This window comes from Ursus americanus, chromosome 10, assembly GCF_024610735.1.
Source record: "Ursus americanus isolate L20-20 chromosome 10, mUrsAme1.1.p, whole genome shotgun sequence".
In the NCBI taxonomy this organism is placed as follows: domain Eukaryota; kingdom Metazoa; phylum Chordata; class Mammalia; order Carnivora; family Ursidae; genus Ursus; species Ursus americanus.
This window is the reverse complement of record NC_142136.1, coordinates 50,878,032-50,890,487: the sequence shown is the minus strand read 5'-3', so window position 1 is coordinate 50,890,487 and position 12,456 is coordinate 50,878,032. Positions and strand designations below refer to the sequence as shown.

The 12,456-nt window shown below is 37.9% G+C and overlaps 1 protein-coding gene across 6 annotated transcripts in view; it reads right to left on the bottom strand.

The window, feature by feature from the left end:
* Positions 1-12,456, bottom strand: part of DGKH (diacylglycerol kinase eta) — a 173,796-nt gene that overhangs the window by 54,904 nt on the left and 106,436 nt on the right. For all 6 annotated transcript variants that reach the window (XR_015725943.1, XM_087865120.1, XM_045811125.2 and 3 more), the window contains exons 8-13: positions 12,138-12,263; positions 8,108-8,210; positions 6,886-7,045; positions 5,003-5,111; positions 4,734-4,873; positions 1,358-1,442 (exon numbers count right to left, since the gene is read on the bottom strand). Coding sequence is in view for 5 of the 6 variants with exons in the window: in XM_087865120.1 (XP_087721246.1) it covers positions 1,358-1,442; positions 4,734-4,873; positions 5,003-5,111; positions 6,886-7,045; positions 8,108-8,210; positions 12,138-12,263 (723 nt within the window). In the remaining variant the exon portion in view is untranslated. The remainder of the gene's footprint in view (positions 1-1,357; positions 1,443-4,733; positions 4,874-5,002; positions 5,112-6,885; positions 7,046-8,107; positions 8,211-12,137; positions 12,264-12,456) is intronic.

The following is a 12,456-nucleotide window of genomic DNA, read 5'->3' as shown; positions in this document are numbered from 1 at the left end:
AAAAAAAAGATTTTTTCCATGTAATTACAACCATATCTCATATTTAGTGACTATATATATGTAATAAAGGTAAATTGTTTACCTTTACTATTATGTGCTAGGAAATAGACACCTTTAAGGTATATAGAACAAAAGAATTCCCCCTTTTGTCCCTTTGGGGAGAAAACTAATAACATTTATAAAAATACTATTAAGAAAAAAGACTGGTTTCTACAAAAACAAGTATTATATTTATAGTAGGATAAAATAATACTATAAATAAAAATGCTGAAAATAAAATAGTAAACATAGTAATCTTTAATAGTAATTATCTTTGGATGTCAGAGCTATAGGCAAGATTATTTTTTCATATTTTTTGTATCTTCCATATTTTTTAGAAGCAGTTTTTGCTACTTTTAGATCAAAAAAAGGCATTAAATTATAACTAGCTCCTTTAAGGAATAGCCCTGTTTCTAGTTATCATTCCTTTCCTTAGTTTTGACAAGTTCATAATTTTCTTAATGACAAAACAAAGATTTCAACTGTGAAATAAACAGATGAATTTTCCTAGAGGGAAAAATAAGGTATTATAGATCAAATGGTTTGTCAGTCAGAGAATAATCCTTTGAAAATTAGGATCTGTTTCAATTCCCAGTGCTTTGAGGTTTAATCAGAATGCTCAATCTTTAAAACCGTCTAAAAACTATAGTTATTACTGGTCTCTAGCAGGGATGGAATGAAGTGAGCTTTCTTCCTCTGTTTTATCTTGATCACTAGGCTTCACCTGGAAACTTGTAGCGGTGAACCCTCAACGAAGAGGCAAAGTAGGAAGAGAGAAATTATATAATATCCCGCCCACAAGTACTGGCGCGTTTGGAAATTGCTGAGCTAACACCTACTAGTCAGACAGGTGCCTATGGCCCAAGCAGAAGACGAGTAAAAGCTAACAGGAACCTGTTATCAGCTGGCCTTCCCTGGAGCCCTGTTGGTAAAAGGAAGCAGGCAAGTGGAAGCGTCAGGGAGAACTATCAGGGGGGCGGAAAGGGAACTGCATGCCGGGTGCTTTACACACATTCGTTACTGTGTTTACTCCTCCCAACATTGGGACCTTGCTCTACAAATAAAGAGGCCCAGGACAGTGAGTGATGTGGCTACGTTCACACTCCCAGGACGGTGACCGTACAAGGACTCTAACCTAGATCATAAGGATTCTTTCTTCTGGGGCAGAGGACTAGAAGTAGTTAATGAGCCCATACCCAAAATAATAAAAAAATAAAATTAAATAAACATGCTACCATATCTTATAAAGTTTTCTTATTTGTTCAAGATATTCACTCCTATTTCCAAATGATAAATAGGCAAAGGGTTAAAGTCTTACATAAAATTCTTCTGATGCTTCTGGAGGTTCTGGAAGTAGAGAAGCCTTTGGTGGCAATTTGAGTTCATAGGTCATTATACTCCACCTGAAGGGAGAAAAATCTTTGGTCTAAAATTCCTTTGAAATTTAATAAACTGACTTTGTTCTCATTTCATGTATATACATGTGCACATATATGCATGAACTATGGTTTATTGTACCTAAAACAACCAAACATTGGGAAAGAGATGGAATTTTGATAATCTCATAAAATGCTGAAGTCATACTTTATGATGTTCATATCTTACCAATTCTCTGATTAGGGGCTTCCAAAGGCCATGACCCACAGTAAGAAATGCACATATATAACAAAACTTCCCCTTCTTTACTAGTGCAACGCATTCTGACTTTTCTATTATTTTCTGTTTCATTTCTTAAATAATGTTCACTGCAATTTACTAACTAGAATACACAGGTTATTAATGGATCACAACCCAAAGTTCTAAAACAATGTCCCAGATTAAACAAATGCATAGTGCCAATGAAAGATAAATCATTCTGTGTACCAACCAGTCTTGACAACTCAGCTTAAAAGGTCACGAAACGAAAATTACCTAAATATTCCTTCTTAAAATAAGAAAGAAAGTAAGCATGGGGTTGAGAAGAAAATATTAATAGAAATAATAGTTTCTTAATACTTGAAGCAAATTTATTTCAATGAGCTGTAAATATTAATTTCAAACCAAACACTGAATCACTTGGTATTAAAGAAGAGCAATCAACTCCAGATAAATCCAGTCTTCATTTAAATAATTTCAAAATTTGGCAAGAACTGTTGGGTAGGAATATTACTGTTGTCAGTAACAGGATGTGAAATCAAGATTTTACAAAGACACAAAGCATAATCAAAGCAGTATCATAACACATGAATTTTAAGAAAAGCATAAGACAGTTGAAGCCAGTAACAGAACCTAGGGGAAAATCCCAAGATTAGCATCAGTATTTAAACAGAGCTGAGTGTATCATTCAAACTAATAAGTCTTTGCGTAAAAATCCAAATCTCCCCCAAAGACAAAGGTTGTACGTTAGGATGTATGAACTGAATACTTATAGCTACTCTTCAACTCTTGACATGAATATACTATCAAGGGATATATATTTGGGCACAGAAAGCCATTCATTCTTTCATCTACGCAACGGACATTTATTGAACATCTCAAAATGACAGACAGCATTCCATGGTCTGGAAACGCAACGCTGATTAAGACTTTCCAAATGAAGTTTATATCCTGGTGCAGAAAACACATAAAATAATTAAACTCTGTAGATATCCAAAGAGGGAAAACCACAATGGGAAACATGAAAGTCAAGTTCCTTCAGCGGCAAATTCTCCTCTGGTCAAAGGACAGTTAAAGGAATGGGAAAGAAATCCACCCAAATGTCCTCAGTTTGCTGCACCTTCCATGCTGTACGTCCTCCCTTGATAGAAAATGGTTGGAGCTGAAGAAAGGGGAGAAAGTGGCAGGAAAAGTCAAGAAAGGGTGCATACGGGCACCAGCTAAACAGAGGTAGAGACCAGAAGGTCAGGCCCTATCTGGTGCACAGGTGCATTGAAGAGGACAGAGGGCATGCTGTTGAGGAAAGATCTTGAGAACTAGAGTCTGGATTCCAGTTGAGAGGCTGGTTCTAAACTTACTAGCTACATGACACCGATAATATAAAAACCTCCCGAGCCGTTTTACCTGTAAGATGGAGATTATAATATTAGTCAGCTTTAGGTGGGTAGTGATGATTAAGCAACTACAATACCAGGCAGACGAAAAAATACTCTTCTTCTCACTGTCTCCACAAGCCTCAACTTCCATCTTTGTAAAACAGTCGTAAGAATGTTGTTCTTAGCCACCTCACAGTGTTTTTTTGAGGACCAAATCAATTAATAAAAACAAAAAGCTTCTGTAATACCAATATTATTGAACAGTGACTTCTTCCACCTGTTCTTTACCAATAGTATTCTTAAGTTAGTAAAGAAAACACAGGAACGAAATATTCTCATGTCTCTAATTATGGTCGTAGGTTCTCGAGCCCCTTTTGAAGTTTCTCTTCTTTTGTTGTGTGCAGGTCTGTATCAAAGACTTTCACCACAGGGGCACTGCTTCTCGCTGAACCACCTGGAGAAGCTAATTTTTCTAACATACAAAGGAAAAGCACACACCCAGGGTGGAGGAGACGTCAAGCAGCATTTCCTGGGATGCAGCGAGAATGGTGTTTAAATTCGCAGCAAAAAGCCATTTAAAATACCTTGTGTGGTTTGGGAAGCACAGAATTGGGAAATCACTTCCAGGTTCCTTTAAAGACTGGAGACGGAATCCCCTTTACGCACCCAAACTACAGGGGTATCCCTCTCATGAACAGTTTTGGGTAACCACAGGCAAATGCTCTACAGCCCAGCTCTCTTTTTAAAAATCCTGTCAGCAAAAGAATCAACCATTACGTTACCTTATGACAGGCAAGGTTACAATTAATTAGGTTATAACTCATTTTAGAGTAATTACATTTTAGATTGGTGGCTCCCTGATGAGATTTTGTTATTTTCGGGAACAATTCCACAGATGGCTAATCCTATCAAAGTTGTTTTGATTCCTGCTAGCTTAAGTTTATAATGATATTTTGACATTTGTCTTCTACTTACGGTGGGGAGGGGTGGTTACTACTTACTGAGTCCTGTTGTTCCTAAATAATCCCCAATCCTACCCACCTCCTCTCTAATACTCAGGGTACACACACTGTGATTTCTTTTTTATACATGGGGCATTTAGAGAGAAAGAAGTGGAGATGTGATCAACGATACCATAAGCACAGTGATAATTTCTTGATATGGTGTTCTCAATATTTTCCAGTCACTGGGAAAGGATTATCTTTTTTAGTATTTAGTTCTTTGTTGGTTCAATTCATTCTCAATATGCATAATTAAGAAGAGATAGTCTAACAAATCTCAAGTTTATACATCTTCCTTAGCTTTAATGAAGCCACAGGACAATGGGGCCATGCCCCTTATAATCATCAAAAGCCCCCACACAAAATGAACTACTTAAGCTTTCTGACCTGAGCAACAATGAAAAGTATTTGCTGTACCAGCACAGCGTTCTATTTTTAAAATAGTGGGTTCATTAGATTAGTTTTCTCAGTTTTTGTTACAATTCACTCATTTACCCCAAAAATATATTTACTGAGTGTCTACTCTACACTGGGCTCCGTTCTAGACCTCAGGCGTGAAAAGAGTGGGTAAGACCAGGAAGTCTCTGTCCTCCTGGGGCTTACAGTTTGTAAAATTTCAACTGCCAAAAATGATGTCAGTATGCCATTTTCAGTCTAGTGTTAGAAGAAAATTCACTTTTACCTGTCTAGCATTTTGGTACTGGCTCGTTCCAGCTTCTCTAATATCTGAGGAAGTTGGGTGTCATCATCATAGGAACCACCCCAGCCTAGAACCCGGGCAAGGTCATTTCCTGTACCCAAAGGCAATACTCCCAGCTGACACTGAAAGAGAGCACAACAGGGAGACCTCAGGCAAGCTGAGAAACAGGAGCTATGACGCTTCTGCACTCCTCTGGTCAGCAGATTAGTATACATTCATGTTAACAAGTCATGAAAAGATTGAGTACTTGCCTGTTTATTCAAGTTGAGCTTATCAATTTCTGACAATACCCAACCTACGCTTCCATCTCCTCCACAAACGAGAATTCGGAAATTGTCGAACTTCTGGAATAATCTTAAACTGAAAGCAAAAAGTATTTTATTTTAATATAAAGAAATAAAAATCACTTTCCCCAATTCTTTGTTACTCTGTATATATTGGAATTCATGTTCAGATCAAATATAAGAACTCTTACTTATATACTAATTACACTATAAAAATTGAAGTGCAATTTTTAACTCAAGAAAACTTCTTAATCATAAAGAGGAAAGGGGATTATAAGTAGAAATGGAGATAAAATTAGGAGGGAAGGGGAGTGAGAAGTGAGAAAACAAAGAAGGAGAACCCAGGAAAGAGAATGAAAGGTAAGTAATACAACATGGTAAAGTAGCAATGTTTCTTCTTCCCATTATAAGGATATGTTATTTCCTTAGGAATAGCGTATTACAAACTAGGGGAGGAGAATCCAGGGCACTGATATTATTGACACTCAAGTCAGTTCCTAAAGGGACCCACCGAACCTTGCCAACATATCACTTTTTGGACACCCACTTGCTTTTCCTCCCCGTCGTGCCCTAGTGTGGGTCAGGCTTTTTACCTCCGTCTTCCTTCATCTTAACTTTTGACACATCCCACTCCTGAATGTACCTCTGTGCACCTCAAGTACTGTGGAAACCCTATAAAATATGTTATAGAGACAATCTCAAGAAGTTTCACAAAGGGTTCCTTAGATTCGTAAAGGATGGGTGGGAAAAGCAAATGTTAAGAATATAAGATATAGGGACTGTGAAGGATTATGAAGGAGATGTGCTAGAAAGGGAGACACAGCTAACCAGCAATGCAAGAGACACAGGTGAGCGGAGAGACCAGATGAGGAAATGCCAGGAACCACACATGGGGAAGGCATGTGCAAGGAGACATGGGGGGCGTTGGGGAAGGATGAAGAAGACCAACATCCATGGGACCCGAGGGCCTGAGACTTGGCAAGATAGCAATAGAAACAAGAAGAAAGAAACCTGAAGAGCAAAAGTGAACGGAGGCACAAAGACAGACTGAGGCAGGAGAGAGAAAAGACGGGAAAGTGTTAAATTAAAACCCAGGGCCTGTTCAGGCTATCTAAAATCCCCATTTCTACATCTGTGTTCGCGCTTTAAGGTGACAGTGGAACCCAAGAGAAAAGTGGAATTGGCAGAAGTCAATCACGAAGAGGTTGCAGGAACCCTGGTTCAGGTAATTCAATATCACCTCTTCGTCAAAGTCATATACACACACTAAAAATGTACTAAAAGTACCTCAACGCATCTTTTCCCCTCACTGAAAATCGTTTTTGTTTTTTTTTTTTTCAGATTGTAAGTTAGAGGACATTCCAGAAAGCTGAAAAGAACAATCAACACCAGTGTTTTTGTCGTTCATACAGGAATTGGGTCTCAAATCCTTGAGGAGCTGTCCTTGAGACCCATGGTAGTGTCTGTGCTTTGGTTAAATAATTATTTGTATTACATAAAAATCAAATGCTAGCCTTCATGCAGATCATTTTCTAAAGTTACTGGCTATTTCTACATTTACACAAGTTGATCTTTCTTAGAGCTCAGCAAATCGTTAGTGTTGTTTGATGCAGGATATATTCCAAAACATTTTCTGAACAAATTTTGGGATTTTCAGCACATAAGGAAGTTACATAAATATCAAAAAGGTGAAGTTAAAATTTAGAATCAGAGCTTTAAAAAAAGGAAAGAGTGGGAAGATCAACACGGAGATGTCTAGATGAAATCAACAATCTTCACAAACTGAAAAATCAATGGATTTCGTGCTTAGTGCTATTTCATTCTAATGAGATTTATCAATAATCAATTACCCTAAATGAGGACCTCCGTTCATTAAATCAAACACCTGAGCCGGATTTAGCAACTGTTTAAATCGACGAAGGAACTTTACTCCCTGATTATCTCCACTCTTAGAATTGACAAAAACCAACAGAGGACTAACACAGAATGAAAATGTCGCTCTACAGAAACCTGTAAAAAAACACAATACAGGATCAATATGAACAGCAGTCTCTTTTAAACTATTGACAAAACTTCAGAAAAAAGAACATAAATTCATAAAGAACCTTGATTAGTACTTGAACAATAAATTAGAATTGAGCCCCCCAAATGGAGACAGGTTTATTATTTACATACTAAGACTACAGAACTTATCTTTTAAAATATGCTCTACAATGAAAAATCATACCAAAGGTGGTAAAAGTATTAATCATAGATAATTGAAGATATACCACCTACCTTAACAACACCGATGACAGTCTATAAATTCACATTTGTCAGAGAATTCATGATCATATTCAGCATTATAAAATGGTTTAACTTCTTGATGAGGCTTTTAAAAATACTTTAAAATTTATGATAAATAATAGAATCTTGACTTATGAGGGCTTGGGGGGAGGGCTGTTAATAGCACAGGTTAAAAAATCACATCTTTTGCAGCCTATATCCTTGTATTTATACTATCGATTGGCATAATTTATATAAAGAGTTTGAAAACCATAAAGCACTTTATCAATGCAAAACATTAATAACTGTCTATGGTAAAAGCCTTTTGTAATATGGTTTGCTTAGAAGGAAGAAAGGTTCTTTAGCACTTCCAACCAAGTTGTAAAATTCTGGAAAAAGTGATGGAATTTATAGGAATATAAGTTCCTCCAAGGAAAGGATAGGAAAACAGATTTCAATAAGGGCTATGCTGATGGGCAATTTCAATTACAGAGGGGAAAAAAAGCACATAAAAATTAACCTTCTCAGATTGTATTTTGTTACAGAATAATGATCGTATTGTATTTGCTGAAATGTAAAATCTGTAAGTCTTATATGTAGTAATTTCACCAGTGTATTAATAACTATGTTAAGTTTCAATTCTAAAATGTTCTTTTAAAAGTTAAATGTACTGTTCAGCAATTTAATGGACTTATATAAAAACTGACCAGAATAACCAATTACAGTTCAATTTACTCTGGGAAAGTAAACGTACATACCAACATTTAATATAGCAGGAATAGACATATTTACACTGCTGATACATACCATCAGAATCAGTGCTATTCAGTGCAATTGGAGGTATGATGGACACTTTACATTGGCCAAGGGGACACACAGGATGATATAAATCTTTGCAGGCAGTGTGTACCTAATAACAAACAAATAAACCTTCAAGGATCATAAAAACACATCAATGTTTTATTATGGCATAAACTACATCTAAGGAACTGATCATGGAGGATCAGCTATATCACAAAATATTTAGTAATTCATAAATTACTTTCATGGCACAATATTTATAGTGCTAAAGAATGGGAATTTGATTTGGTCTGTGTGGCCTAGTTTTATGATTGTCTCAGGCAAGTAGTGTATATCAAGAAATGTCTGGTGAGTGGAATCTGGCTGGCTCAGTCGGTAGAGCATGAGACTCTTGATCTTGGGGTTGGAAGTTCGAGCCCCATATTGGGTGTAGATTTTACTCAAAAAAAAAAAAAAAAAAAAAAAGAAATGCCTAGCGAAGACAAGGAGAGAGGAAGAGGGGGCGCTAGGTGGCCCAGCCGTTAAGCATCTGCCTTCGGCTCAGGTCATGATCCCTGAGTCCCAGGATCGAGCCCTGCATCGGGCTCCCTGCTTGGCGGGAAGCCTGCTTCTCTCCCTCTCACACTCCCCTTGCTTGTGTTCCCTCTCTTGCTGTCTCTCACTGTCAAATAAATAACTAAAATCTTAAAAAAAAAAAAAAAAAAGGAGAGAGGAAGAGAACAGAGTGCAGAGGAAGAGAGGGGAGAGAAGAAGGCAGGAATGAATGGAAGGAGGGAGGGAGAGGAAGAGAAAGGAGGGAAGCTAACAAGTACTTGTCAGTATCATTGTCCATACAAAAACTGATGACCTTTACCTTGTAACGTTCTTATAGAATTTAATGAAAATACAATGTGTAATGTGTCTGCTCTTTCTTCAGTGGTCCTACAACTTTCTATTCACGCCTTTTTTAAAAATATAACATTTTCACATTATAGGTATAAATACATGCATGCCTATTTTCTCAGCTAGACTTCTGGCTCTGTAAAGAAAAGGAAAAGGTCCTATTATTGCACACTTATCTTGGAAAGTGACATATATCATAGGCACTCAGCGAACGTGTGAACGTTATAGAAACAAAAAGTTTCAAGGTCAGTCAAGATAGTATTGTGAAGAAGAGCAGGGCTACCTTGTTAAGTAGAACCCAGGCAACTTATAATACTTTAGGTACTTAAAGAGCCTTGAAATGTTTTAAGCAGTAAAAGCAGACACTTCGTAAAGCACTTCTTTAATACGGCTTTATTTCATTAGTCCTTTTAGAAAACTGGCATATTAATTAAACATCTATTTATCAAAACTTTTGAGAAAATAACTGAAATTAAATAGTAATTCTTGTTTGCTGATGACCTAATTTTGGATAGCTCCCTATTATTATTTATAATAATGAACAGCCCAAATGGATTTCAGAAAAAAACAAGCATGCACAGATAGTTTTAAAAGGAATTTTAAAAAGGTATGCAAATCATAGAGCAAAACAGAAAAATATTTACACCAATGTTAAAAGAAAAAAAACCAGAAGATAAAATTGAATCTTCCTTATTTTTACAAAAAAGGTAAAACTGTGTCCAGAGACTGGACAACAACTAGAAAAATTAGCAATTGACTCATTAGAGTTGTGGAACTACAGTCTTACTCTATTTTGTTTAAACTACATGGCTGTTTTACAAACTAGATATTCTGTCAGAAACTCATTATTTTAAAAACAAAATAATATGTAAAGAGGTAAGTAATAGTATATAGGAACTATAAGACCAAGAAGGCGGTGACAAGGTGACCGTGGCCCGCAGACCTGAATGTCTTCATGATCAGGCGCTACCTAAGTTTGCCAGAAAAAAGAGGGAGAAGACATTCCACAACGCCCCCTTCCACACCCTGTATTCATCCTTCTAACCTGTTTGTGAAATTTTTAAAAGGTGGGTGGGAGCAGAGTGAGCAAGTAAAATATCTAATGAACTCCTACTGTGAACGTTGGCAAAGCTGGAAGACCACCGAGCAGATACAAGTAGGGACGCATATAGTGCAGGTGGAGACAAGACCTGTAAAACCTGTCTAAAGTAACTGATGACACACAGTCTGTTTTCTTTCTAAAAAGTGAGAAGAGAACAGCTGAAGTTCTAGAAGTAAAGAGATGAACAGACTAACGAAATTAGCAGCAGACGCGCACATCAGTGGTTGCCCCCCTGAAAAAGAAATCTTAGGTGGGATGAAATTTTAAAATCTTGTTTATGGGAGCACTTTATGTATTTATAACAATTTTATCTTATAGGCCTTTCTTGGAAGCACTCTTTTATTTTTTTTTTTTTTTTTTTTTTTTAAAGATTTTATTTATTTATTTGACAGAGATAGAGACAGCCAGCGAGAGAGGGAACACAAGCAGGGGGAGTGGGAGAGGAAGAAGCAGGCTCATAGCGGAGGAGCCTGATGTGGGGCTCGATCCCGGAACACCAGGATCACGCCCTGAGCCGAAGGCAGACGCTTTAACCGCTGTGCCACCCAGGCGCCCCTGGAAGCACTCTTTTAAAGTAAGGAATGCTGGGGGGCACCCAGGGGGCTCCGTCGGTTGAGTGTCTGACTTGATTCTGGCTCAGGTCATGATCTCCAGGGTCCTGAAATCGAGCCCCCTTGTTAGGCTCTGCCCTCAGCAGGGAGGCTGCTTGAGATTCTCTCTCTCTCCCTCTCCCTCTGCCCCTTCCCCAACTCATGCTCGCTAAATAAATGAATGAATGAATAAATAAATAAATAAATAAATAAATAAAATAAAATAAAATAAAATAAAATAAAATATAATACGAAATGCTGGGACACCTGGCTAGCTCAGTTGGGAAAGCATGTGACTCCGGATCTTGGGGTTGTGTCATAAGAGGGTTTTAGGGGTTATAGTTGCACCAAAACTCCAGAGAGAGATATCTAATACAGGTTTGAAATACATTAGATATCTAGTGTATATATCTAATACATTAAATTACAGGGCATAAGAGAAATTAGAAGTAACACCTGTGGCTGATAAAAGGGGCCACTGAGGAAGAGTAACAAAAGCATGAAGATAGAGAGAATCACATTTGATTTAAAAATTAGAAGGAAACAGATTACCTATCAGGCCTAACTAAAAAACCTCAGGACATTTTTTTCAGTGACCGATGGAATTACTCTCATCAATTATGAAATCAACATAGCACACTCACATTATTTTCACTTGATGATCTACATCTTACTTACTCAAAGAAATGAGTTTTCCACCTTTTTTTGCGGGGGGGGGGGGGTGAGGAGTGACTTCCAAGACTCAGCATAAGACCAAAGGAATCAGCCCAATGCAAGGCAATCGCTTGGATGGATCGTTGGACGGCATCACCCAGTGCTGAGATGAGCACCCACAGCTGTTGCCTCCCCACCCTATCACGGGGAGCACCACGCCAACCTCCGAGCGGCCTGAGTGCACCCTCAGGATTCCTGCTCTGACTGCCCTCATGAAGCCTCGGGCCCAGTCCTCACGCACTCTGGCATGGACAGGACCATTCCTTTCTCCATGCTATGTTGTGCTTACCTACACGTGCGAGAAAGTTTGAAAATATTTATCTATATAATATAAATGTATCTAATTTCAAATATAAAAGTGCATGGCTGTCTGAACCTGGCGTTCTGTCAGAGAACATGCGCAGAGTTGTACATTTATTATACTTCGCATGTCAATCAAAATTTGGTGGCTTTCTGTGCGTAATCGGTGGTAAAACGGGGCTGAAAAGAGTAAACCATTGAATGTGGCTACAGCATAATGAAAAACAACAACACTGTGGGAAAAAGGTCTTTAGACAAAGGAAATAGATGACAAGGGCATTACAAAAAAGGATATTTAAACAGTACCCAGACTGGAAGGAATATACTTTGAAAAAGATGAATGTTACAATGGGTACGTGTGCTACCACGCTCTGTTAGGCCGTAACTTCTTTGCCCCTAAATTACATAGATAAAAGAGATGATGAAAAGAATTAGAAAGGACTCTCACCATTGTTTTACACCAAAGGCATTTCCAATCCTGCAGCCGAAGAACACTCCCACACGTTTTGTCACAGACAGCACACTTGGCACTCACGGGCAAGTTGCCCTCGAGCCATTGGTGAGGCATAGCTACCTACGCAGCAAGAACAAAAAGCAGGCAAATTAAAGACTGGAGGACACCATTCTTGCCCTAAGGAAGATCTACAATTATTTCTCATTCTACGGAATCAATCTATGTCTCACTTGCAGCAGCCATTCACTTAGTCCACATTTGTTGACCATCCGTTATGCCCTGAGCACTGCAGGGATACAAAAATAAGTAAGAC